At 45.1% G+C, this 24537-nt stretch overlaps 1 protein-coding gene across 8 annotated transcripts; it reads left to right on the forward strand.

The window, feature by feature from the left end:
* The first annotated feature begins 4877 nt into the window (after positions 1 to 4877).
* snx16 (sorting nexin 16) lies at positions 4878 to 24319 on the forward strand. Of its 8 annotated transcripts, none has more exons than XM_084475597.1 (9): positions 4878 to 4994; positions 5912 to 6429; positions 7668 to 7754; positions 14717 to 14865; positions 16123 to 16192; positions 17599 to 17747; positions 18388 to 18492; positions 19453 to 19493; positions 21680 to 21785. In XM_084475597.1, the coding sequence occupies exons 2-8, from the start codon at positions 6028 to 6030 to the stop codon at positions 19469 to 19471; spliced, it is 981 nt and encodes a 326-aa protein (XP_084331723.1). In that variant the 5' UTR covers positions 4878 to 4994; positions 5912 to 6027; the 3' UTR covers positions 19472 to 19493; positions 21680 to 21785. The 8 variants fall into 8 exon arrangements, with proteins under 8 accessions (XP_084331723.1, XP_084331727.1, XP_084331728.1 ...); XM_084475601.1 differs by having other exon boundaries at positions 19456 to 19493; XM_084475602.1 differs by lacking the exon at positions 21680 to 21785 and adding an exon at positions 20897 to 20995 and having other exon boundaries at positions 19456 to 19493.
* The last annotated feature ends 218 nt before the right edge of the window (positions 24320 to 24537 follow it).

Consider the following 24537-nt stretch of genomic DNA (forward strand, 5'->3'; position numbering starts at 1 on the left):
CTCAGGGGCCAGACGCACATCATGCCTGGCACTTTTGATTAATTACACAAAGTATTACCTTACAGCCATGGTGCTGTTATACTATTAAATATTTGTGTGTGTGTGTGTGTGTGTGTGTGTGTGTGTCTGGGTGTTGTATCAGGTTGCCGATACATTTTACTCCAGGCCAGGGAGTTAAAATTGATGAGGTGCAGGATTAGGGCTTGATGGTTTGTGCTGACATTTTTAACCACAGCGGCCTGGAACCTACCAACCCACCATTTCTTGAATTTCAAATAGAAACCGAACACTGAAATCAAAGCACATAGACGTATTACAATTATCTGGTCGGATTGAATTAGGGCCATGTGATGTCACGGTAGCCGAAGGCCAGATGACCTCACCTCATCACATTGAGCAATCAACAATTGCAATCACATGTGTTTCACGAGAAATAGTCTGTTATACCTGGTATTAGATGAAATGTTTGTTTACTTTTTAAAGAGACGACCTAGGAGAGTTAAACATGAAGACTCACATGAAGATAACCATTCCTGTGGGGAAATACACACTCAGACAAGAAAAACCTTGTTGGTCCAGACCGCCTGGACTTTATTATCCCCTGGGCTCAGGCCCTCGCTCTTACTCTGGGCCTTGGCTGAGCCTCGGGTCACACGGAAGGGCCGGTATTCCCAGAGATGGTACCGAGAAGTGATTGAGCCCCCCCCCCCCCCCCACACCCACACACTGAGTGGAATTGGGCCTTTGAGCTCTGGATGGTGGGCTGTGAAGTGTTGGTGACTTGGCTGTCCAACTTTGACAAGTTTGACCCCTGTCTGATTTGACGGCTACCTTTTATGTTTTTTCTAACAACCAGAATAACACATCATTATGAACACAGCAATTATTGGATGCTACTCAAGTGTCAGAAACATAATATAGCAGGGGACCCAAATTGGGTGACTTTAGTGTTAAATCGACCACATCAGCACAGCGCTTGCAGGAGTCCAACTTCCAAGAAACGGATGCTAGGTTTATGTACTTATGTGAGTTGTTACACTTTGCACAGCCTTAGGATAACAGTGGTGCTCATTTTCATTCCAAAAGAGAGGCTAAGTGGAAAAAGAAGTGAGAAAATCTCAACAAAGGTCTGTTCGCCTAATGTTGTTAAAGGCCTTACATAACCAGACCCAGATGGTGCCCCAGTAATAGCAGCACACAATTTTCATAATCTTCTTTTTTTTTGCCTTGTGCAAGTTTTTCATCTTGGTACAAAAAAGATGTGTTGAGGAAACCCTTCTATGTCTGTGGAGAGGAGGAAAGTGATAGAGCAACTGACTTTTGACTCGTTCTCTCTAGCACCAGGTCAGTGATAAGGGACGTCTGCAGAAGGCAGCACAATGGAGTCCCTATGTCCCTGTGGTGCAGACTTTAAATACCTCAAGGTTCCATTTGGGCCAATGGGAACACCAGGGCTTCCTTTGTTGAACTGCCAATTAGTGAGCGCTGGTTGTGACGTTAAAACAACTCTGTTGTGAGTGGAGGAGGTGAAGCACGCAGAGAGCTCCTCCACCACCCAGACCTTCTGGAATGTGGATTTCTCAATTATTTCTTGTAACCTTTTGGCGGAAACTCAAGAGCAATCTATTAGTTGGTTATGAATAGTTTTTATGAACACCCCGTGAGCAAGATGATGTTAATTTCCATTCTTCGTAAAGTTTAGATGCGTGTGCAAGTCTATCTATACTATAGCTTTCTGAATGCAAAGGCCTCCCAAATGTCCATGTCTTCAAATGCCTTGAAAATGAGCAAATTCCAGTGTGAATTGCAAATGCCGGTTATATACCACATAACTACCTAATAATTCTCTGTGCATGTCAAGTGTGGGTACGTCTTTAAAGACGTTTTGCAGATGGATGAGAATGCCAGAGACTGAATCAAAAAATTGCCTATTTTGGCAATAGGATGAGCTTCTTTTTTTGGGACAGTGGAAAAATCTTTTTTTTTTTCAAAAATCCTAAAGCATTTTGACAGGAAAAAGGAGGGGAAGGAGAAGTTTGAGCCAAGAATAAAGCCGTTCATTTCCGCTGCATGGAAAACATAACTTATAATAACAGTAATAATAAGTTAGAGTGTTTAGATAACCCATTTAGAAAACACCAATCCCAACACTGAACCACACTGTACATGAAAACAGGAAACGCATAAACATAAACATTTAAAAACAACAAGTCCAATGAATTAGCCCAAAGTGAGTAAACCCGTTATGAGGTGCGATTCCAATGGTGTTATTGAAGCAGACTTTTTTCACTCTATTGCGTCGTCCAAACTCTTTCACGCCTTATTGCCTTTTAGTGCAAGTTATAAGTTTAGTTAGTCCGTTCACGTGGTCTGGAGCCACACCCCGGGACAGAGCCCGGTCTGTTCCCCTCCTGGTGAGGGGCTTTCACTTCCAATGGCTTTTGTTTGGGCCAATGAAATCCGGTTTGCTGCACGGAATGCTCCTGGACTAAACTCCTGTTTTTTTACTGCATACATCTAGTAAAAGCATAAGCATTTTTCACACATGTATGCATGCACAGATATTTGCCATGTCTGTCACCACTGCAGGTGAGCGGTTACGTGACACCCATCTAAGTATGGGCTTATGTAACCTAATGTACAGTACACCACATAAAAGCACATGGTCGAGAGGGCCCTATTTAGCATCGCCAGAGAAAGATGTTCTCCTCCACATAGGGTTCTGGATGAGAAGTTTTAACCGATTATTCAATTTTCCTATACATTACAAATCCTCCCAACTACATCCTTACATCCCTGCACAGCAGTGGAGAGATCCAGATCCCACTTAAGCCTTTCTTCTGTCTGACAGATTTGGTATTTAATCAAACAACCTTTTTTTTTTTTTTTTACTTTTATTTGATTTAGACGTTCCTCATTGATGTTTTTGGATTGTACTGTTGACAACAATGTACAGAAAGAAAGCCATAGCAAGGACCTGTAAACTCCCATTTTGTTGTCAACACTATGCAGTTCGACCCTAAGTAGCATTGCAAACAGATGCCGCCAACATCAGTCAAACTCAAAATGACCTGACCATCCACAACCAAGGACAAAATGGGGCCATATTGAGAAAGGAAGTCCATTGATATATACGTTCCTTGACATCATTGACATGACTGTATTGGCTCCCATCCAATCGACTACAGCCTTGTTTGTGACATAATTCACTGGATGAATGAGCACTGGGGGTCTGGGGCCGACGGCGGCCGGAGTGCCAGATACAGGATACAAGGCCCCCCTTGTGTATTTCAGGGTTCAGGCTATGAGGCTATGGTCCCAGTGACTCATGCACACACCCTGGGGGTGTGTCCTGGGGGTATCGCTGTTACAAGGGCATGTGGGGCAATATAGAGCAACCACCGCAGATCACACACACACACACACACACACACACACACACACACACACACACACACACACACACACACACACACACACACACACACACACACACACACCAACTTTTATGCAATAATCAAAATGGCTTTAATCTGCACTATTAAAATGCAATGCTGCTATTGGTGCAATCAAAACCAAATGAACAGCTTGTTGGATATAACAATTTCACATATAGTTAATGCATAGGAGGTTGTAGACGTGCTTTACTGTTTTCTGCGTACACCAATATTACCAATAAACCAACATTAGCATCGCATGTTACTATATGAGTTCTTACCAATAGAGGGCAGCAAAGTCACAGGCACCCTTTAAACACGTGTGGCCTTGGTCGGATTTTATATCACGTCGGAAACGTTTTGTCTATCACTGTTGAGCGCAACAACAGTAGAGGGCAGGGGGCTGAGAGAACCGCACACGAGAACCCTTTTCCGGCAGCCATAGCGCAGCTCCAGGCCAGACCGTGTCTGTGTCAAAGAGAGCACAGTGGCTTACTGTTAGTTGAAAAAACCCAAAGAGGTAGTAACAGTGATGGGGTGACACGGCAGCATTCCTAGGCCTAATCGAATAGAGGGAGCACAGCTTAAAGCATCTCTGTACATACAGCTTCCAGACCATGCTTCCAAGGGTGAGAAGGAGGGTTGGACACTAGTTGATATCGATGGCTGGCACGGGGAGAGGGGGAGGGCTCAGCGATTAGAGCATGGAAAAATTGGGAGGCCTCCCCTTTTCCGCCTTTCCAAAATAAAGATGTCCAAAAAAAAAAGTCGCTTGGTGGAAATGCCAGACACAGGCCGGGGTGATAAATGCATTATTTTATTATAGGGATTGAGCTTAACTGATGACGTTCTTCAGCTATAATGTGTGTAGCGTCTTTTGAGTATGAAACAAAAACATCAGCCGAGCGCATTTTTGTTGAGTGACAAAAAACTTTCAGATATAATACAATATCGCCACCTGTTGGAACACACACACACACACACACACACACACACACACACACACACACACACACACACACACACACACACACACACACACACACACGCACGCACGCACGCACGCACGCGCACACGCACACGCACACTACTACAGATAGTTCTGTTTCACACACTTTCTTTAAAAGTGTGCCCTACATTGAATGGCAAATCAAGAAAACCGCCTAAACAATAAAATACCTTTTTTTCTTTTTAGGAATATTCCTATCGAGATTTATCTGAACATTGAAAAACAATGTGATTCAATGTAATTTAATATTGCAAAATGCTTTCCGTTATTATTTTGACATGGAACAACTTCTACATATATTCAACTGAAAACGCTCATACGGTCAGATCCTGCAGGACTGGCCCTGACCTGTGGATGTACAGCCGTGGCGCCCTCGTCCGGAGCGGCTGGTCGTAGCAGCGCTCTGACAGGGCTCTGTTTATTCCCCATCGTGCTGTGTACGCGGGCGGGCCAACAACGATGCGGAAAGGAAAGCCTACGATTTTGATGTCATGATCCGCGTTACGTTGGTTTGTTGATCGCCGGCTCATGCGAGGATAGGCTCAGCGGTGAGTAGTACTTGAATATGAATGTTTATGTTTACATGGTTTGGTCCCGAGTGATCATGCGGTAACTTTGAACATTGCACATATGCGCTGCTGTGTTGCTAGTCGGCGTACTTGTAGGAGGGAAAGGCTAGCTGATTAGCCGGGGACGCCGCTGACTCCACGTTTAAACAACATGTCATGCTTTTGAGTAAAAGAGCCGAGAATAATCTTTATTTAAGCGTTTCATCATTTAACTGCTTATCTGATAAGCACAGCGGGAAGCCCGGATCGCCCACCCGGCTTGATGTGGTTAGCTTTGATGTTCCAGAAGCATGACTACAACCTAACCTAGTTCCCCAACTTTTATTAAGTTGCGTGTTGTGTTGCTCTGTGATTTTTTTGCTCCTTTTTACATTCATCCGCATCATATCTGTATGAACACATATTCATTTGTAGTACGTGGTGAAGTAGCTCCAGCTTTCTCCCACTTCAAATCATTGTTGTGGCGCCATTTCCCAGTGAGTTGACAGGTAAATATTGGTCTGCATGCCGCAGTGAAAGTGTAGGACATCTACACACGTGGACCATTTGTCTTATTCTGCTGAGGGCCTTACGACGAGGGCCCAATATGCCAAACGTACCTGCCCTGATTCAAAGGACAGGAAGAATGAAGCAACCGTGTCGGCACATTCCTTCTACTACTCTCTGTAGCCCACATATTGAATGAATTATAAATGGCACTCGCTTCATAGTTTCAATAATTGATCATCCCTGGAAGTCTGTTGCCCTCATTTTACCACACTTCATCATTGACAATATGCTCCATGGAAGTGACCATGTGGTGAATAATGAAGTGAAAATCATGTTTGCTGCACATACTAACTGTGTGGCAATATTTAGTTGATGTCCTTTTGGTTTGCTTTGTTTGTGTCTTCCAGATTAGGGGGTCTAGTGTGCTAAACATACAGAATTGTGTTCAGCTCATCTTATAGCATCACTTCTCTAGTGGGAGTGGGAGACATTCTCACAGAGAGGGCAGAGGGCTTCAGGGACGATGGCATCTCCCTTCGTGCCGGTCCCCATGCCCATGCCCAAGGAAAGGGGCCTGCGTGGGGGTGGTGCCAGTAAGCCGCGGCGGCCCCAGCGGGCCTCGTCGCTGGGGTGTGTCTCTGGCAGTGCGACCGATTCGTCCACGTCGTCAACATCATCCGTGTCGGGCCCCAGGGGGAGCAGACCGGACCGGGGAAGGACCGGACCGGAAGGCAGGGGGAGCAGGAGCCGGACGCCACCGGCCACCCATAGTCCTGTGCCACAGGCCCGGGTGAACGGGGGTTGTCTGGAGGCGTCGGTGGAGTACTCCACCTGCCCACGCTCCGTGTCAGACCCTGAAGGCGCGCGGCCCATCACACCCACCCTGTTGGGCTACGAGGTCATGGAGGAGCGGGCCAAGTTCACGGTATGATGGGTGGCCTCGGCCACCCATTCACCCATTCACCCATTCACTGGTGTCTGACTGGCTAGTGAGCATGTTACTATTACATGACAATCAAGTACAGTAAACGTTAAAACCATCCGGGTTATAGATACCTTTTGATACTTTGACTTGATTCATTTAACTTCATACGTTTTTTATGATTGATATTTTTAGATTACACACATTTTTAGATGCATGACTATGGTTGCTATACGTGCTATAACAGATATGAATGCTACTTTAATGTCAAAGCTACTTCATGTTCTGTTTTGACACATGAATGCAAATATATTCTTAGATACACAAATGTATTTGGAGTCCACCCAGAATAGACTTGTGTTCCACCAGGAGGAGTTTCCTCTTACCAATTCACACTATGACTCAGGCCTTGGCAATGAAGAGCATCCTCTTCTAACAGGATGCGACGGAGGAGCAGAATGTTTTTACTACTGAGCGTAGAAAGCTGAGGCGTCAAGAGAATCTGCTGAGGGGAGAAAATTGATTTTATTCCAGGATACAGACCTCACTTTGTCTACGGCCTGGGAAAGAAAGACGGGAAGGTGTAATGGCATTTGATCTAGATTGCAATGCTATGGAGACTAGCATTAATGTCAAGAGAGCCTTAATAATATGGACTTTTTTTAAGAGGGGTATATTCATCATCATCATCGATTCACATTAATGGATGATGATTAATGGATGATCTAATGTAGTGCCTAACGTAAAGCTCTGTCATGGCATCCAGGAACTGTGTGTGATGCAAGTAGTTCCTGTCCGTTGACTCCTATGATACTTTTTTCTGGCCTCCTAATTGTATTTACTTCCTTCCCTGCCTTTGACCTAAATGTTAATCTTTCTATTCTCTCTGAACCTTATCACTGTATTATTGGGTTAGGGTTGTCATTTAGGAGGATCTTTTATACAAAATGACTTGCATGGAATTCATTTTTTTTTTAATTTTAGGAGCTGGAAGGGCCTGATGCCTACAGATATACGGCAGACATTGGAGTTCAAACTTGGTCAGAACAATACACTAACCATAAGACTGTACTGTCTTGTGGTTAGTGTCATCGTAGGCTGCATTAACCACTGCCGTGTGTGTGTGTGTGTGTGTGTGTGTGTGTGTGTGTGTGTGTGTGTGTGTGTGTGTGTGTGTGTGTGTGTGTGTGTGTGTGTGTGTGTGTGTGTGTGTGTGTGTGTGTGTGTGTGTGTGTGTAAAGGTGTATAAGGTCCTGGTCAAGAAGTCCCATGATGAGAGCTGGGTTGTCTTCAGAAGATACACAGACTTCTCACGGCTCAATGACAAGGTGGGTACATCATGTTTGGGTTTGCAATGGCAGTCTCAAGTCAAATTCCATATCAACCTTTAGTGGAGAGATGTCAACATAGGGGGGAAAACAGGTGTAGATCCTTAAGTTAATTAAGGCAAGGCAACTTTATTTATATAGCACTTTTCATACACAAGGCAGACTCAAAGTGCTTCACATATAAACATTGTCCGAGCACCGGCTTGCGGCCGCGTCACGTGCCGTCGTAACATGTGCGCTGACAAGTGTGCACATGTTACGACGGCACGTGATGTGGCCGCAAGCCGGTACGAGGTCCCGTTCATCACTGCGCGCAGTTTTAAAGAAGCGCAGTTTTAATGATCTATTATTTTCTTTTATTGTATGACAATGTTTATATGTGAAGCACTTTGAGTCTGCCTTGTGTATGAAAAGTGCTATATAAATAAAGTTGCCTTGCCTTAATTAACTTAAGGATCTACACCTGTTTTCCCCCCTATGTTGACATCTCGCAGTTGACATCTCGCATGCGCGCAGTTTTAATTTTTATATTTTGCGAACTTATGTAATCTGTAGAAGCAGATGAGATAAATTCCCTAGGAGGAGTTTGTTGAAATACAAGGCGAAAAAGTGAAAAAATTCCATTCAAAACGGCCAAATTTGACGGCACGCCACGGACATGCCCTTCAACGTACAGTCACAAATAACACGGCGTTGGTTCAGCTCCATTTTATGACTGTACTGACCAAATTTTAAGCAGATCCGATAAATTCCCTAGAGGAGTTTGTTGAAATACAAGGGGCAAAAGTGAAATTTGCCGCCGAAAGTGAAAAATATAAATGCAAATAGCCGACTTCCGGTGGGTTTTGGGGCATGGGTCCAATGGGCTTTTCTGTAGGTATTGGCACGTTATACGTGCCTACCGATTTTCATACATATTGATGAAACGTGGCGCAGGGGCTGCTTTTTAAAGTTCCTGAAGGGGGCGCTACAAACATGACAAACACAAATTTTGGTATGTGAGCTACAGGCACCAGTTTACACGTGTCCTGTGAATTTCATATTCATAACTATTACGTCTCCGCAGAGTGATTTAGAGCCTCTGGCTGCGCGCAGTGATGAACGGGACCTCGCACCGAGATTTTAGCATTTTTAACCACACCCCTTTTGGCTCATGGGTGCTTTAAATGTTATTGTACAGACTAATCCTTATGTCATATTGAAGATAATGGGCCATAGATGATATGTGCCAAAGGATTTTTGTGAAAGTCGAAAAACCTGGGATCCTTAGGCAATTTGCTGTTTTTAACATAATTCAAAATGGCGGAAAATCTGGCAACCCGGAAATTTTCAGTTCAAGAGACTTTTTTGTTCATCATGAGGATTTGCATGTGTGTGCAAAGTTTCATGAGTGTAGGTCAAACCAGTGACGCGTGCTGCTAGTGCGAAGTTTGCACTTTTGAACAGTTGGTATAGCGCCACCTTGGGGCCAATGTGAATTTGACGGCTAGAATATCAAATTTTACAGCAGTCCCCACAAATGGCCAAATAAAAATGAGTTTTCGTATATGTTCAGGGGGGGGAAAATGCAGTCGAAGACGGTTTAGAATAAGAATAATAATCGGACCAATAACAATAGGGACCTTGCAGGTTCTGCTCGGTCCCTAAAAGTAAAATAGATAGAAAATAAAGGCAAAGTTCAAAAAAAAAAAAAGGCAGTGACGGAGACTGGACCCCTCCCCCCGGTCAACAATCCTGGCCGACCGCAACCAAACACTCCCCCCACCCCCCCCCCCCAATCGTCGAATCGACTTTTTTCTTATTTTTCTTACCTTCTTTCTTGAGCTAGAAGTTTAACTTGTTGTGAACATCTCGCGCTGCCATTGACCAATGTCACTTCTGAGTCAAATCATTCCATATTCTCTTTTAAATTCCTTATTCCACGAGTGGTAGGCTACAATGACAGGCTGGTTTCTACTTCTCCCTTTTTGAGCTTTTCACGTACTACCTTCGCCTGTGCAGCCATCTCCGACAATAACCAAAGCAGCATGCATACACGCAACTAGGCCAAATTACTGCCTGATGAAAATTTGACTATTTCAAAGTGTGCTTGTTTTTTCGGATGTAGGTAACAATATATAACAATACTTAACAATGTATATGTATATATATTTTTATTTTTAATTTGATCGGTAAAACCGCCACCCGCCCGAATTTAATTAAAATATAATTTTTTTTCACGTCATCCGCCCGATCCGCGGTTTAGCCGCGGAGTCCTCGGCTGCAACCGCTAAACCGAGCGTCTCTAACAGGGAGTCCAGCCAGGAGCGAGTTACAGTAGTCCAGGTGGGAGATGACCAGCGCTTGGACTAGAAGCTGAGCTGCTTCCCTTGTGAGGAAGGGCCGTATCCTGCGAATGTTGTGAAGTGCAAATCTGCAGGATCACCGCGGTGATGTTGGTGGTGCAACATAACTGTTTGTCCAGTACCACACCAAGGTTTCTGGCAGTTGGAGACGGAGATACAGTGATGTTCTTGACAGTGACCATTAAGTCCATGTGTGGGCAATCCTTCCCCGGTATTAGGAGGAGCTCAGTCTTGTTGAGGTTAAGCCTCAGGTGATGGGCAGACGTCCAAGTGCTGACGTCTGCCAGACAATGCTCATTCAAACAAGAAGAATGCTTATATTTAGGTAATAAACTAAATTAGAGAAAAGTGGTAGACCGTATTGTGTTCATTGGGCTAGATGCCATCAATTAATTTGTACGTTTAATTTGATGACGTGCACATAAAAATGCCCTGTGGGGCATTGATTAGGACCCTGCTTGGTTAGCTTTCATTGTTTGAGTAATGAGTAATTGAGTAATGAGCGCTCCACAAAGACCTACTGTTGGAACTGATGGATCGGTGCCAATCCAAGAGGGACAGGCCTCCGTTAACCATGAATAGAAGTGAGGATTGCAGACGACCACATTTTGATTAGGATAATGAGTGATATACACTCTATACCAAACTGAAAAGTTATTATATTTTTATTACATTCATGTTCAGAACAAGCTCTTAGAGCTTGTCCTTCAGAGTTGACCTGACCGTTTGTGTAAAGCTAATCAGCAGTCCTTCATAGCTTTGGACATGGAAGTCTTATTTGAACTCCTCCGGTATAGGAGATCAAAAACTCCCAAGGGAAAGGAGACGGTACAACAACACTCACTACATTGAAGTCATAGAGATGGAGACGCTCACACTTCTCCATCACTGTTAAAACAGCAATAATGTGTTTTTTTTGTTGTATTTCTAAATCATATGGTCACTTAAAATCAGTTTGAAACCGATCTTGTGCTGCATTATATTTCTTTCCGTCAGGACCTCATAGAAATGTCTGTTGGGTCTGTGTCTCCCTGTATACTCAAAATCAATTGTTCCCACACATGTGTTTTGGATGGTCCTATTGTTTAAGAAAAGGGTTAGCCACACCACACTAACAATCTACATACTCGCTCTGAGTTGCTTTGTCCTAGTTGCACTTTCGCTTAATTTCCACCTCTGCTAAGTCTACTCCCAGTGTTTGTTGAGAAGAATTCAGCTCTCATAATGCTAGACATTCCAGGCACGCACAATGAAGTCCAAACAACTGTATAATATTTACGAAGGCACAAATATCAGCCGCACTCAGCACTCCATCCAAGCACTCACATGGTTAGGGACCAGATCCCAGCGGCGTGGCTGCCAAAAGCAAACTGATACCGGGTTAGATATGTACTCACTTGGGCTGTCGGCCAAGGCTGCCTTCCCCAGGCACCGTGTTTCCATCCACAGCCGAAGCCTCAGTATGTTGCAGAAAAGTTTCTCTCTGCGGGCTGCGTGTCTGTAACGTGTACAGACGGTGATCTAATTGCAATTAGTCTGGAACCCCTACCGTCATTTACAATTTCCAAAGGGCGTCACCAACGGGCGCGGCCTATAACCAATAATGGTAATGAAACGTGGTGGCGCAGCCCTGAGCAACAGAAAAACCTTCTTCTCACCCAAAGCTTTGAGCGCAGTCGTTTGTTCTTATTTAAGTGAAAATATACCGTCTGATATCGTCTCGATAGCGTAATCAACTGACTGTCCTACTGTACATCAAGCCATCTTTGTTGTTGTTAAAATGCCTCCATGACGCTCCTCTGCACCGTCACCGTATGTATTCTGCCTCATGGTAGGTCAACGGTTGTGGTTCCCAGACCACCAAAACGCAGTAACAGACTGAGAGTTGGAGAGCGATTACCATCTCCGGCTGCTCTTGTGGTCCAATCATCCCCCTCCCCTCATGGTGCGTGCAGACCAAACTTTGTAGAAAGACTTGTTCGTCATTACAAGCTGTTTGGAAAATCGGACGCTTCTGACATCACAAGTGGGCGTGTCCACCTAGATGTGTGCTGGATAGATCAGTCTACCAGCCTATGCAGTGGACTGTAGCAAAATGTGCTCATCTATCCGTCATACATCTAAGTGGACACGCCCACTTGTGATGTCAGAAGAGGCAGATTTTCAGCCGTTACAACGGCTTGTAGCGGCTAATCACACTCACACCTAATGGTATAATATATAGTCACCTTTAAATAATTCAAAAATATCCAATCTCTTAAATGTGCTATATCAGAGTTCTCCATAAACCCTTGTGAGATGTTCTGTCCGGCTTGCTTTCTGACCGACCTAATTCCTCCATTGGGTCTGAACACGCCAACAACAGAGCGTTTCAAAGACTTGCACAATTGGGAGATATCTATAAAGGTTTTGAGTTTCCTGGATTAAGATTAAGATCAGGTCTTGCATGGATTTATTAGTTGATCTTGTACCACTGCTAATAACGTGTTGTTCCTACATTAACAGGCCCATACAGCTTTGAATTGGATGCCATTATACTAATCTTCCTAAAATACTCAAATTCGTTTTAATTGAGAGGTTACTATTGTGGGATGGAGAAGAAATATTAGGTAAAAAAAGAAGTATGCCTATTACCTATAATGGCCTGTAAAATACTCTTTAACATACATACAACATACAGAAATTTAACAGTCACAGACTCTTAGTTAAACACTAAAATAAATACCAGTTTATTTGTCGAATTTATTGCCGTCTCGCTAAATTCATAAAGACTCAGATCTTTAAGCAGTGCCTCGAATATGAATAAAAATGAACAAACCCCATCCCCAGTGACGTGTATCAGTATGTGACGCTAGATGGAATGCATACAGTAAAAAATGCATACAGTAAAACTTGTGAAACAAAACTCCCTTTGGTTTCACACCCTCCATTTTATGACGATCTCAATGTCACGGTTTATTCGTGGCTCAGAGAAGTGGTGACCCTGTGGGTCAGACGGTATAAAAGTATGGCCTCCAACGCTAGTCCCCCACTGAGAGGTGTAGGCTCCATCCCCACCCACTGAGAGGCCTAGACTCCATCCCCACCCACTGAGAGGTGTAGGCTCCATCTCCACCCACTGAGAGGTGTAGGCTCCATCCCCACCCACTGAGAGGTGTAGGCTCCATCCCCACCCACTGAGAGGCCTAGACTCCATCCCCACCCACTGAGAGGTGTAGGCTCCATCTCCACCCACTGAGAGGCCTAGACTCCATCCCCACCCACTGAGAGGCCTAGACTCCATCCCCACCCACTGAGAGGCCTAGACTCCATCCCCACCCACTGAGAGGTGTAGGCTCCATCTCCACCCACTGAGAGGTGTAGGCTCCATCCCCACCCACTGAGAGGTGTAGGCTCCATCCCCACCCACTGAGAGGTGTAGGCTCCATCCCCACCCACTGAGAGGCCTAGACTCCATCCCCACCCACTGAGAGGTGTAGGCTCCATCTCCACCCACTGAGAGGTGTAGGCTCCATCCCCACCCACTGAGAGGTGTAGGCTCCATCCCCACCCACTGAGAGGTGTAGGCTCCATCCCCACCCACTGAGAGGTGTAGGCTCCATCTCCACCCACTGAAAGGTGTAGGCTCCATCCCCACCCACTGAGAGGTGTAGGCTCCATCCCCACCCACTGAGAGGTGTAGGCTCCATCCCCACCCACTGAGAGGTGTAGGCTCCATCCCCACCCACTGAAAGGTGTAGGCTCCATCCCCACCCACTGAGAGGTGTAGGCTCCATCTCCACCCACTGAGAGGTGTAGGCTCCATCCCCACCCACTGAGAGGTGTAGGCTCCATCCCCACCCACTGAGAGGTGTAGGCTCCATCCCCACCCACTGAGAGGCCTAGACTCCATCCCCACCCACTGAGAGGTGTAGGCTCCATCCCCACCCACTGAGAGGTGTAGGCTCCATCCCCACCCACTGAGAGGTGTAGGCTCCATCCCCACCCACTGAGAGGCCTAGACTCCATCCCCACCCACTGAGAGGTGTAGGCTCCATCCCCACCCACTGAGAGGTGTAGGCTCCATCCCCACCCACTGAGAGGTGTAGGCTCCATCCCCACCCACTGAGAGGTGTAGGCTCCATCTCCACCCACTGAGAGGCCTAGGCTCCATCCCCACCCACCGACAGGTGTAGGCTACATCACCCCCTACTGTTGGCTCGTGGCCCTAAAGGATGTAGAAGTGTTGTCCTGTGTCTAATCCACATCAGTGGCCCATGACTATTTGAATGTCTATCGGTCGTGCCTTTCAAATACTTTTCAAACAAACCGGTCCCTCTAGTGCTCCCGAAGGCGTGGCTTAGGACCAGAACGAAACCGGTCTTGTGATCGTCCTCCCCCCCCCCCCCCCCCCCCAGGAAGGCTGTGTGTGAATTAGCAGGATGTGGCCTTGTCTTGCTAATTGGCCACCCCTTTAGGCACCGCGGTTCTGTCTGCGTGGCTGCGTATCTCGTCGGTGTGTTCTTTCACTGCACGAACCATTGTACCACAATGTGTAGAATAGCACTTCAACACATTTTGTACCACAGTGTGTAGACTGGCCGCTCACGGTGTATTTCCTCTGTGTTTGGGCCGTAGTTGAAGGAGATGTTTCCGAGCTTCCGCCTCTGTCTGCCTCCCAAGCGCTGGTTCAAGGACAACTACGAGGCGGACTTCCTGGAGGCGCGGCAGAGGGGCCTGCAGGTCTTCCTGGAGAACCTGGTCGCACACAAGGACATCGCCAACTGGTGTGTGTGTGTGTGTGTGTGTGTGTGTGTGTGTGTGTGTGTGTGTGTGTGTGTGTGTGTGTGTGTGTGTGTGTGTGTGTGTGTGTGTGTGTGTGTGTGTGTGTGTGTGTGTGTGTGGGGTGAAATCGAAGTCAAAACACTTGGAAAGATGCGCAGCAACGTGTGTGTGCACGCATGGTTACTTTGTTATGCGTGCGTGCGTGCGTTGTTACGCGCAGATTGTATTTCACGCGTAACAAGAAGCTGCGTACGTATGAAGCAGCGTGCGCACGTCTGCCTGTCACTGTTTGACAAATATTGTTACGCGTTCACACGCACGTGCGGTCGCAGATTCTGATGCTGCGCGGCCGGAAGTTGATCTGCACAGTGCGCACACTACGCGTAACATGAACGTGTAGTGTAGTTGGCCTTTTCATTTTAGTCAACCAGGGGAGGCAGCAGTGACAACTACACAGAACAACTACACTACACGTTCATGTTACGCGTAGTGTGCGCAGCATCAGAATCTGCGACCGCACATGCGTGTGAACGCGTAACAATATTTGTCAAACAGTGACAGGCAGACGTGCGCACGCTGCTTCATACGTACGCAGCTTCTTATTACGCGTGAGTTTGCGCACGTCGTTTCCGCGTACGTGTGAGCGCCTGACAAAAATATTCAATTATCTTCATGCGAGTGTTAATGCGTGCGTTCGCTAAAAACGCATGAATGTTACACATAGTCACTACGCGTAGTGTGATTACCGGCGTGCAGCAGTCATCACGCGTGAACGTGCGCGTGAACGGGGGACTATTATAAGTCAATGAGGAAAGTACATTACACGTCAGGCGCTGTCTGCTGCACAGGCGTCAAAGCACGCGGGTGTGACACGTTCAGTTGATATGTGCGCACGTAATATGACACGATCCTGACGGCATAGCATGCGTGCGTGCGTGGAAAATACAAGCCGGCCATATGATGCCATATGATCTCTTATGAGAGATTATGGTTGTGTATACAGATGGGCATGGTTTACTTTTGAACTAATTTAGTTTGTCTTGAATTTTTTGTAATTCCCCAAACCCAGCAGAAACAACCATGCATGCTCACACAGGCTATATAAACTCCTCACCCCCAAAGGGCATCCATTTGAGGTTTTATTACGTTACATATTTCATTTGATATTCTGGATTGCTGGTATGCTGTCTGCCAAAAGAAACAGGAATGCAGACCTGTGCCCACGCACACATTCATAGGTCTCTCTTTCCCTCCATTAGCTTCCCTGTGAGAGAGTTCCTGTGTTTCGATGACCCGCCCGGTCCCTTTGACAGCCTGGAGGAAAGCCGGGTCAGTGTGTGTGTGTGTCCTGCCCACTGACACATTGTCTGCTCCGCTTTTAGCAAAGTGAATCTGGTTTCATGATCGGTTTCCCCTTTTAACACAATTTTATTGGAGGGCTTCTTGGAACCAAAGACATCGGTCACAGGGCTACACACTACTACACTACACTACACAACAACACTACTATTTATTAGGTCTTCTCCTTCCACTTCCGGATGAAATCCCGGCCGAAATTCTCGAGCATGCGCAGGACGCAAACTCCTGGCAATACGATACGATCGAGTACACTACGCATGCAGGTAGATAGACGCCTATGACCGGCTCAAGCCCAGCTATCCTATGGACTTCGCAAATCCGGTCCTGAGACGATCCTTTTGGCGAAGCAGATCTATAAACCTGTTTACATGAATCCAATCTTTATTCAATACGTTCATTACACGATTATGCTCCAGCATGTAAACGCAGTGTTTGTTGATGGGTCAGTTTTTGACTAAAATATATTAATTTGCTATTCTTAGAATATATTCCAGGGTTTATTCTACACCTCTCAATGAATATGCCACAAACCTTCCCTAATTAATACAAAGAAGCCACTGGTTGAGATTTGTTTATTTATGTATGTATGTAGGTATTGAAGATGATTGGTTAGATCTTAATCAGTCCCAGCTGTAAGTTTACAGCTGACACAGATTTTGAAACAAGATAGCAGGCTTCATTTGAGGTATTTGTACATCATAAAAATAACTTCCCACACTGCAAAAGTCCATGACATTCTATAGCTAAACTTGTTTTTCATGATCAACAAAAATCCCTTGTGTCTCAAATTCTTTCCCACCCTCAGCCGTCTTGGTTTTGAAAAATGTTCTCTCTTCTCTCCCACCTATCGTGTTTCACTCTCTGCTCTGACTTTTGTCCCTCCCCGTCTACACCCCGTCTCTCTCCTCTAATCCTACATTGCCTGTTCATCTCTACCTATCAATGCTCTCTCTCTCTCTTTCTCTCAAAATTAAATTCCAAAAAGCTTTATTTGCCAATTACGCTGATTATACTGATTCCCACCTTCAGTCACCTGATTGGTCAAAACAGATTGAAATAGAGTATTTCGCTATTTCACAGTGAAATAGTGAAAGAAGGTTCAATGCCCCGATGTGATCTAGCCTGCCATCCAATTTTTTATATTAATCCAAATTTGGATGAGAAACAAACATTAACATTGCACACAGTGTATGAAAAGTCCATATTTACAATGTGGAGTAGATGTGCAATAGTGCACTCATTTCTGAACAGACAGAAACAGATAGAAAGTGAAATTTCATATTAACAAAGGTGTGCTAGTGTTCTGTAAGTCCAAGTCTGTCTCTTTCTCTCGCTCTGTTGGTGTCTGTCTCTCTGAATCTCTCTCTCTCTTGCAGGCATTCTGCGAGACCCTGGAGGAGAGCAACTACCGCCTGCAGAAGGAGGTGCAGGAGAAGCAGAAGGAGATCGAGTCTCTGAGGAGGAGGCTGCAGGAGCAGGAGGTGCTGCTGCTTGAGAGAGGCGTCCAGTCAGTGCACATAAACAGGTACACCACCGAGCAGGACACACTGGGATGTTGTGATGGTGTTATGGGTTGTAAGAGCCGTGACGGGCGCGTAATCTGGGATCGGGCGGTCCTACTGTGTTGACGCAGAACTTCTGTGGGCAGACGGCACAGAGCCCGGGCCAGGATCCAGAAATCGCAAGGGGCGGAGTTTCGACTTGAGTTCCGACTCGATTGTTTCGCTACAAAGCTATTTTACAGAAGAAAGCTTGTATGTGAAGGTGGTTGAAGCTTATAGAGGCTGATTATAATACATATTACGTATTTCTACAGCAAACAGTCTACACTGTTTCCCAAGTTTGTATTTAACCGATTACGGCAATTACGCTGATTATACTGATTCCCACCTTCTGTCACCTGATTGGTCATAACAGATAGCGAAATAGTGAAAGAAGGTTCAATGCCCCGATGTGATCTAGCCTGCCACCTGACTTTTTATGTTAAACCAAATTCTGATTTAACCCAGGCTTATCTAGGAAGCACACATACACACATGCACACACACACAATAAAAAAGCATTGATGCTACATTTTTGTAGGCCCTTGGTTTAATACATTTTATAATTCCCTTTATCAATGCGCTAAAGGAATACTTCTTATGGATACTCTCTCTCTCCTCCAGCGGCGGGGCGAGTCCAGAGTCTCCGTGTGCTGTGTCAGCACCGAGCAGCACCAACATGGAGTCCTCCTCCATCGAGGCGGACCAGGCCCTCACCCAGGACAGCGGGTAACGGAGCACGCACACACACGTGCGCACACTCTGCACACACGCAATCCACACACACAAACAAGCAATCCACACACACGTGCACAAGAACACAAGCAAGCAAGCAAGCAAGCAAGCAAGCAAGCAAGCAATCCACACACACGTGCACAAGCACACAAGCAAGCAAGCAATACACACACAAGCAATCCTCACACACACACAATCCGCACACACGCATTCCACAAAAGCAATCCAAACACAAAACACTTGCAAGCAATCCACATACACAGAAGTGTAGCAGGTCTTAGCCTCCCTAGATGTACAGCCGCCAGCCCATCTAATCAAGTTAAAAGCCTCCAGCGGCCAGTAAACAAAAGTTATGCTTTTTTAATTACAAGGACATCAGAATCAAGGCTTCCCTTGATTCTGTCTGTATATAGGAATTTGACTCTTTGCTATACTTTATACACACACACACACACACACACACACACACACACACACACACACACACACACACACACACACACACACACACACACACAAAGGAAATCGGTCTTCCCGAGTTTTTCAAAGTGCAATGACTGAACAGCTTCTTCTCTGCAGTTCTACGTGACTAAGGCTTGAGCTTCGTTCATTGGCGTCCTCATTCACCTCAACCGGACGATAAAGCTGTGTTCTTTTCTATCACGGCAGTTTAAACCAAACCTAAAACCAAGTCTAGACTATAAACCCTGCCCTTTGTGGGTTAAAGAGCTTTGTGGGCTAACCACGTTTTTCCTTCGGCGTCCTCATTCCTGGAGATGATAATGGTGTTCTCAATGTCAATAGAGCTAATCACCTAATCCGAATTTGATTGGGAATTGTACGGATCATGAATCTCATGAGTCTGCAGCTCAGAGCGGCGGGCAGTCGCCACCGTCTCCCCCGCAGTGTCTCTTCCACATCCTTCTTCTGACGCCTGTTCTCTTCCCCTCACAGCAGCAGCGCCCCAGTCTGAACACACTGACCAGCGACGCGAGGTACACGCTACCGCGCTGCTCTCTCTCGCTCTCCCCTCCTCTTTCGTCTCTCTCTCGCTCTCTCTCACTTTCTTCTGACCCCCCCCCCCCCCCACACACACACATACACCATTTGGCCCCCTCTTGTGTAGGTTGCGTCATGCTGCGGTGTGTGGCCACAGCATGTCCATCAGGGGTGATGGACGGCTGGCTGTGTGGTCCAAGTGTGGGAGGGGGGGGAGGGGGGGGACTCTCACTATGGGCTCAGCTGCAGCAGGAAAGCTAACCTTATTATGTATAAAAAAAGTAATTGTATACATAATGATGGCTAGATTGAGTGGACACATTTAATTATATACACACGTGCAATAGGGGTGGGAATCTCTTGGCACCTTTTGATTAGATTGAGATTCAGAGGTCAACGATTCAATTCCAAAACGATTATCAATGCATCTCGATGAAACAATTTTTATGTACATTTCCATGCGTGATTTTCAAAAATATGTATATACATCTGAGTTTGCTACTCAGAGTTTGCCAATCACTTCCTACTTTTGTGATGATCATTAAAGACTATCAACTGATTAATTACCTTATCTAATATTTTATATTAGATAAAGTCGGTTCTCTGCGCAGAGACCCCGCAGGCAGAAAGGAGAGTTTTCTGTACCTCTCTGCAGCAGGCCAACAGAATGTTGCAGCAGGCCAACAAATTGAGTAAAGAAATTTAATTAAAATTCAGATTATTAACTTATCTGCATCGAGACAGAATCGTTCTAGAGAGAATCCCAATGCATCGAAGAATCGATTATCTTTCCCACCCCTAACGTGCAATGTCATAGGGAATATTGAACATAGGGATTAAGAAGGCCTTTAGTTGAGCTCAAAGTGGGTTCTCCTGTATGTATGCGTGTGTGTTCCTGTGTGTGTTCATGTAAGCTGTTCTGTGTTTGTGTGATCTGCCTTTTAACACAACTCCTTACAGACCCGTCCGTCCGTCTTTCTCTCCCTGTCCCCCTCTCTCTCTCCAAGGTGTGTTCTCCACCGACATGTGGACCTGTCGCCACCGCCCCCCCCCCCCCCCAATGCAGATGCCAGTACCCACATGTCTATTCAGCGTGGATCAGAGCGCCACAACATATTTTCCAATGCTGTGTCTGCATGTCTTTGTTTTTCCGGCTTTCCATCCACCTGTCCAAGCAATACCATTCCACGCAATAGGCAACAAGAGCTAGAATCAAATATTCTGGCCTGTGTTGTGGTGTGTACTACGCGACGCTGCTGGGTCTGATCAGACCTGGTGTGAACAAAGCGGTTTGTTCACAGCACGTTTGTTTTGGTCTCCCTTCAATCCCATCTCTCTGCCCCACAGTTTGGCAATCAAAAGTAACGACATTGTGACAGGAGTATTTTGCCTTTTCTAGTGCCCGGTTCATCCCAGCGCTCGTCGAAAGCCGCGCAGAAAGGATGAGGAGTCGGTTGAGTGGACCGGAGCATGGCTGCTTTACTCAATGCGTGCTCTTGTTGTGTCTTAACACCCGCTTCATCTGTCGTTGCTTCCACAGACTTTCTCTTTGTTTCGGCCTGTCTTTTTTTTGGCCTCTCCCGATACAAATCTCTCCTCAGGGGTTCTTCACCTTCTGGGGTGTTCTGTCATCTATGTATACTGGGCGTCTGCATGGCTCAACATTAACTTCATAGGCCTTAGGCTCTTAACAGCATTTAGTCGGACTTGACAGTTTGATTGCTTGGTCTACTTAATTCTGAATTCAACCATGTTCTTATATTGCTGTTGTCTTTTGGCACATTGCTACATTGCTACACATGATATAAAGGGGGGAAAAAAGGCTAATTGTATTGCTCACAGCATGCAACATGAAGAACATTTTTTAACCAAGCATTCAAATCAAATCACAAAGACATTACTCTATGAATCACAATTGCTAATTTCTGATAGGTGACAATACCTGGCACCAACCCGAACCGATCTGAAACACTGGCTGCAATAATCAGCGATTAGGCTGTAACTTAGATCTGGATTTGCATTATCTTTTTTTTTTTACATCAATCAACAACACCTTTAATTGATCCTGAATAAGAAACCAGATGTACTTTATTAATCACAGATGGCAAATACTGTATAACATTGCCATTAAACACCTGGCTCTGTCCCTCTCTTTGTCTGGGCCTCTCTCCATCCTCTCCAGTGGCCTCTGCAGGGTCCTCCCTCTGCGCTCCTCTGCCTGTCTGTGCGGACCCCCGCTGGGCAGCTCTCCCCCGGCCGTGAGGGTCCCTTGGCCCGGCCGTCAGCTGTCGGAGCAATGAGCCTCCGTCCCCCCTCCCCCTGCCAATAGGAGGATGCTAGGGTGAGGACCCCCCTTTTACCCCAGCCCTCAACCACTCAACCACTCCCCTGTCCTTTGTGAATGCTGTGCCCACTTCATGTGACCGAGTACACCCTAAGCTGCTAGAGGTTTGGTGGGGAAGATATATATATATATTTTCCAGCTTTTTTATTTTTTCTCATTTTGCAGCATCTGATTTGAATATATTTTCATCTTTCAACGACCGCTCGTTGCTCTTTGACAGAGACCAATATATACATTTCTTCATTCTGACTAACCGTGGGGTGGCTGGCGTAACCACGCAGGAGGTGCAAAAATACAGACCACAATACAGACAGAGCTGCCTTGGAAAGAAAAAAACACTGTGTGGGTGGGTTGATGTATTTTTTTTTATCATATTTTCCTTGCAAGAGACATTACATAAGACATGATGACAATCTGCATAAGACCCCAATCCCTTCACTAATTGCCATTGCCACGGTTATGTCAGCCGCTAACCAACCAAAGCCTGTAATGACACGTAGGTGAAAGAACATCCCCTTGTGGCCACGGATGGTATTTGTTTGAGTAGTTGCGTCTCATGGCTCATGGTTTTATTTAAAGTTCATGCATCCACTGTCTTGGGGAGCCAGTGATGTCCTGGCCAGAAGGACGAAGGCAATATGGAATCTGCAGATATAAAATGGATATGTTTGTGCCGTCGCTATACATGTGCATCAGCCCATGTCGTCATGGATATGAAAGAAGAAAAAAAAGCATCAGAGTACACTGACTTGACAGTGCATTTCCACCCTTTTCTTTCTCTTGCGGTAGACGGGCATTGGGGAAGGGGGCTATATGTTACGGGTTCTTATGGAATTGGTTGCATGTTACACTCGCACATTCCACAGTTGTTCTTGTTTGTTGTTGTCCTTTTCTTTTTCCATTCATTGCACCGATTTCGGTGAGGGCGAATGATTAGTTATGTACTTTTTGGCCGACATTTTTGTTTGTCGGTCTCTACTGAATACTGCCCGTGGGTCGAGCGTTTGGCTGTTTCACATGTTCTTACATTCATCAGCGTGACTGTGATTGAGGCCTTTGGTCGGTGCCAGAATGTATTCTTTGGCTGGCCAGTCTTTCCATAAAAACAGCCCCTGCCCCTGTGGATTCAGCTGAATGTTTGTCTTATAATTTAAGAAAGAAACGGACAGGAGACGGTGGGGCCTAATCCTCTCTCTAGATTTCCCAAAGTAGTTCCAAGGGATACCTGTGCTTTTTAAAATTGTTTAAATTGTATTTGATTTTTGATCAGTTTTTGTATACTTTCTTCCTCACTTGACAAATGATCATGTCGTTTCACAGAATGCAATAAAAACTCCCAGGTGCTCTGCTACCACTGTGACAGAGGTAGGGTCTGTTGATCATCATAATCTAGCCGTTAACCCCCGCCCCCCATCTCGTCCCGAGACAAAAAGAACAAGCCATATTATAGGTCCGCCTGGCCTTCAAAGTTTGAGCTTTTTTTTTTAAGCATGAAGTTTTGATGGGACTTCCCGTGAGTGTGCATAGTTGCTTTATACAGTGAGCTGGGTAAGCTTGATATTTTTAAAACGGAACGCGTCAGCAAAGCGCCAAGTTATGCACTTTATGGAGCTATGGAAAGAACACAGGATTTGTTTTGCTGATCACTGGTTAAGAGTAGTGCCTTTTTTGTTCTTGCGCATTGTTTGTTCCTTATGATTGTTTTTTTGGTCCTTGGTTGACATGTTATTTTGTGTATGAAGTGCCTTGACTTTCTCTGTGACCTCCATTTCATATTTCTATCGATTTTGACTTTTAGCTTTGGGTTTGTGTTTGAAATATTCACTTTTCTAAGATTATGGGACTTTGTTTAAATGGCATCTCATTTCTCTTTGTGTCAATGCTTAAAATAAAGTGAAAATAGATAGTATATGGATATAAAAAAGAAAATGTGATGGTTAAATATCGATATTTCACTCAAAATGATTTTGACACGGCCTAATTGTCACAATTTAAAAGTAAAAATTTGTATCTGGTCAAAATACTGTGAGATATTAAGTGTTTGTTATTCCAAGTGTAATACATAGACCTAAATATATAATCCTACACTACACTACACTACCACTGATTGGTGCTGAAATAAATGATTTGCTAATTAATTGGTAATTAATTATACTTTTCTTCAATCATTGTAGCGATCTAGCTACAGATTTGTACTCCGAAATTGAAAATTTTGCTCCTCCGATAATTATGAAATTAATACTTTTGAGACAAGCAAACACATTGGATTCTGGTAAATTGACGCCATTTTTTTAAGAATTTTTTTTGACAAAAAACACAATCCATGGATTATTCAGCAACCAATTGAGTTTAGCGGCTACATACATAAAGGTTGCTTGGGTAGTCTTGAACTCTGATTTGAACTCTGAACTGATTTTCGTTTTGTTTTCACCTGGTTGCTAGTATATTCATTGTTGTTGGTCAGTAGGTTTCAAAGGTGTACGCGCACTTGTTAATTGTTTACATTAACACTTTGACGATTCTATAGTCAAACTGTTGTTTCTTCTAACTAATGGAAATAAAAGATTTGTATTTAAAAACACCTTCAGTAGAATCTCTTCTTTGGCTAAAACATGCCATGTTTTATTCTTTCAATTACTAGCATATTTTTAGGGGAAGCGTGTTGTGCAATTTAACAGTCCATGCTGTATTTGCCA

The sequence above is a fragment of the Micromesistius poutassou genome, assembly GCF_964030765.1.
Source record: "Micromesistius poutassou genome assembly, chromosome: 11".
NCBI lineage: Eukaryota > Metazoa > Chordata > Actinopteri > Gadiformes > Gadidae > Micromesistius > Micromesistius poutassou.

Bases quoted from the DNA above. Each gene is read 5' to 3' on its own strand.
- snx16 (XM_084475595.1), top strand. From the start codon at position 6,028: ATGGCATCTCCCTTCGTGCCGGTCCCCATGCCCATGCCCAAGGAAAGG. The intron at 6,430-7,667 runs GTATGATGGGTG...GTGTGTGTAAAG, and splicing joins AGGAGCGGGCCAAGTTCACG to GTGTATAAGGTCCTGGTCAA. The intron at 14,866-16,122 runs GTGTGTGTGTGT...TCCCTCCATTAG, and splicing joins CACAAGGACATCGCCAACTG to CTTCCCTGTGAGAGAGTTCC.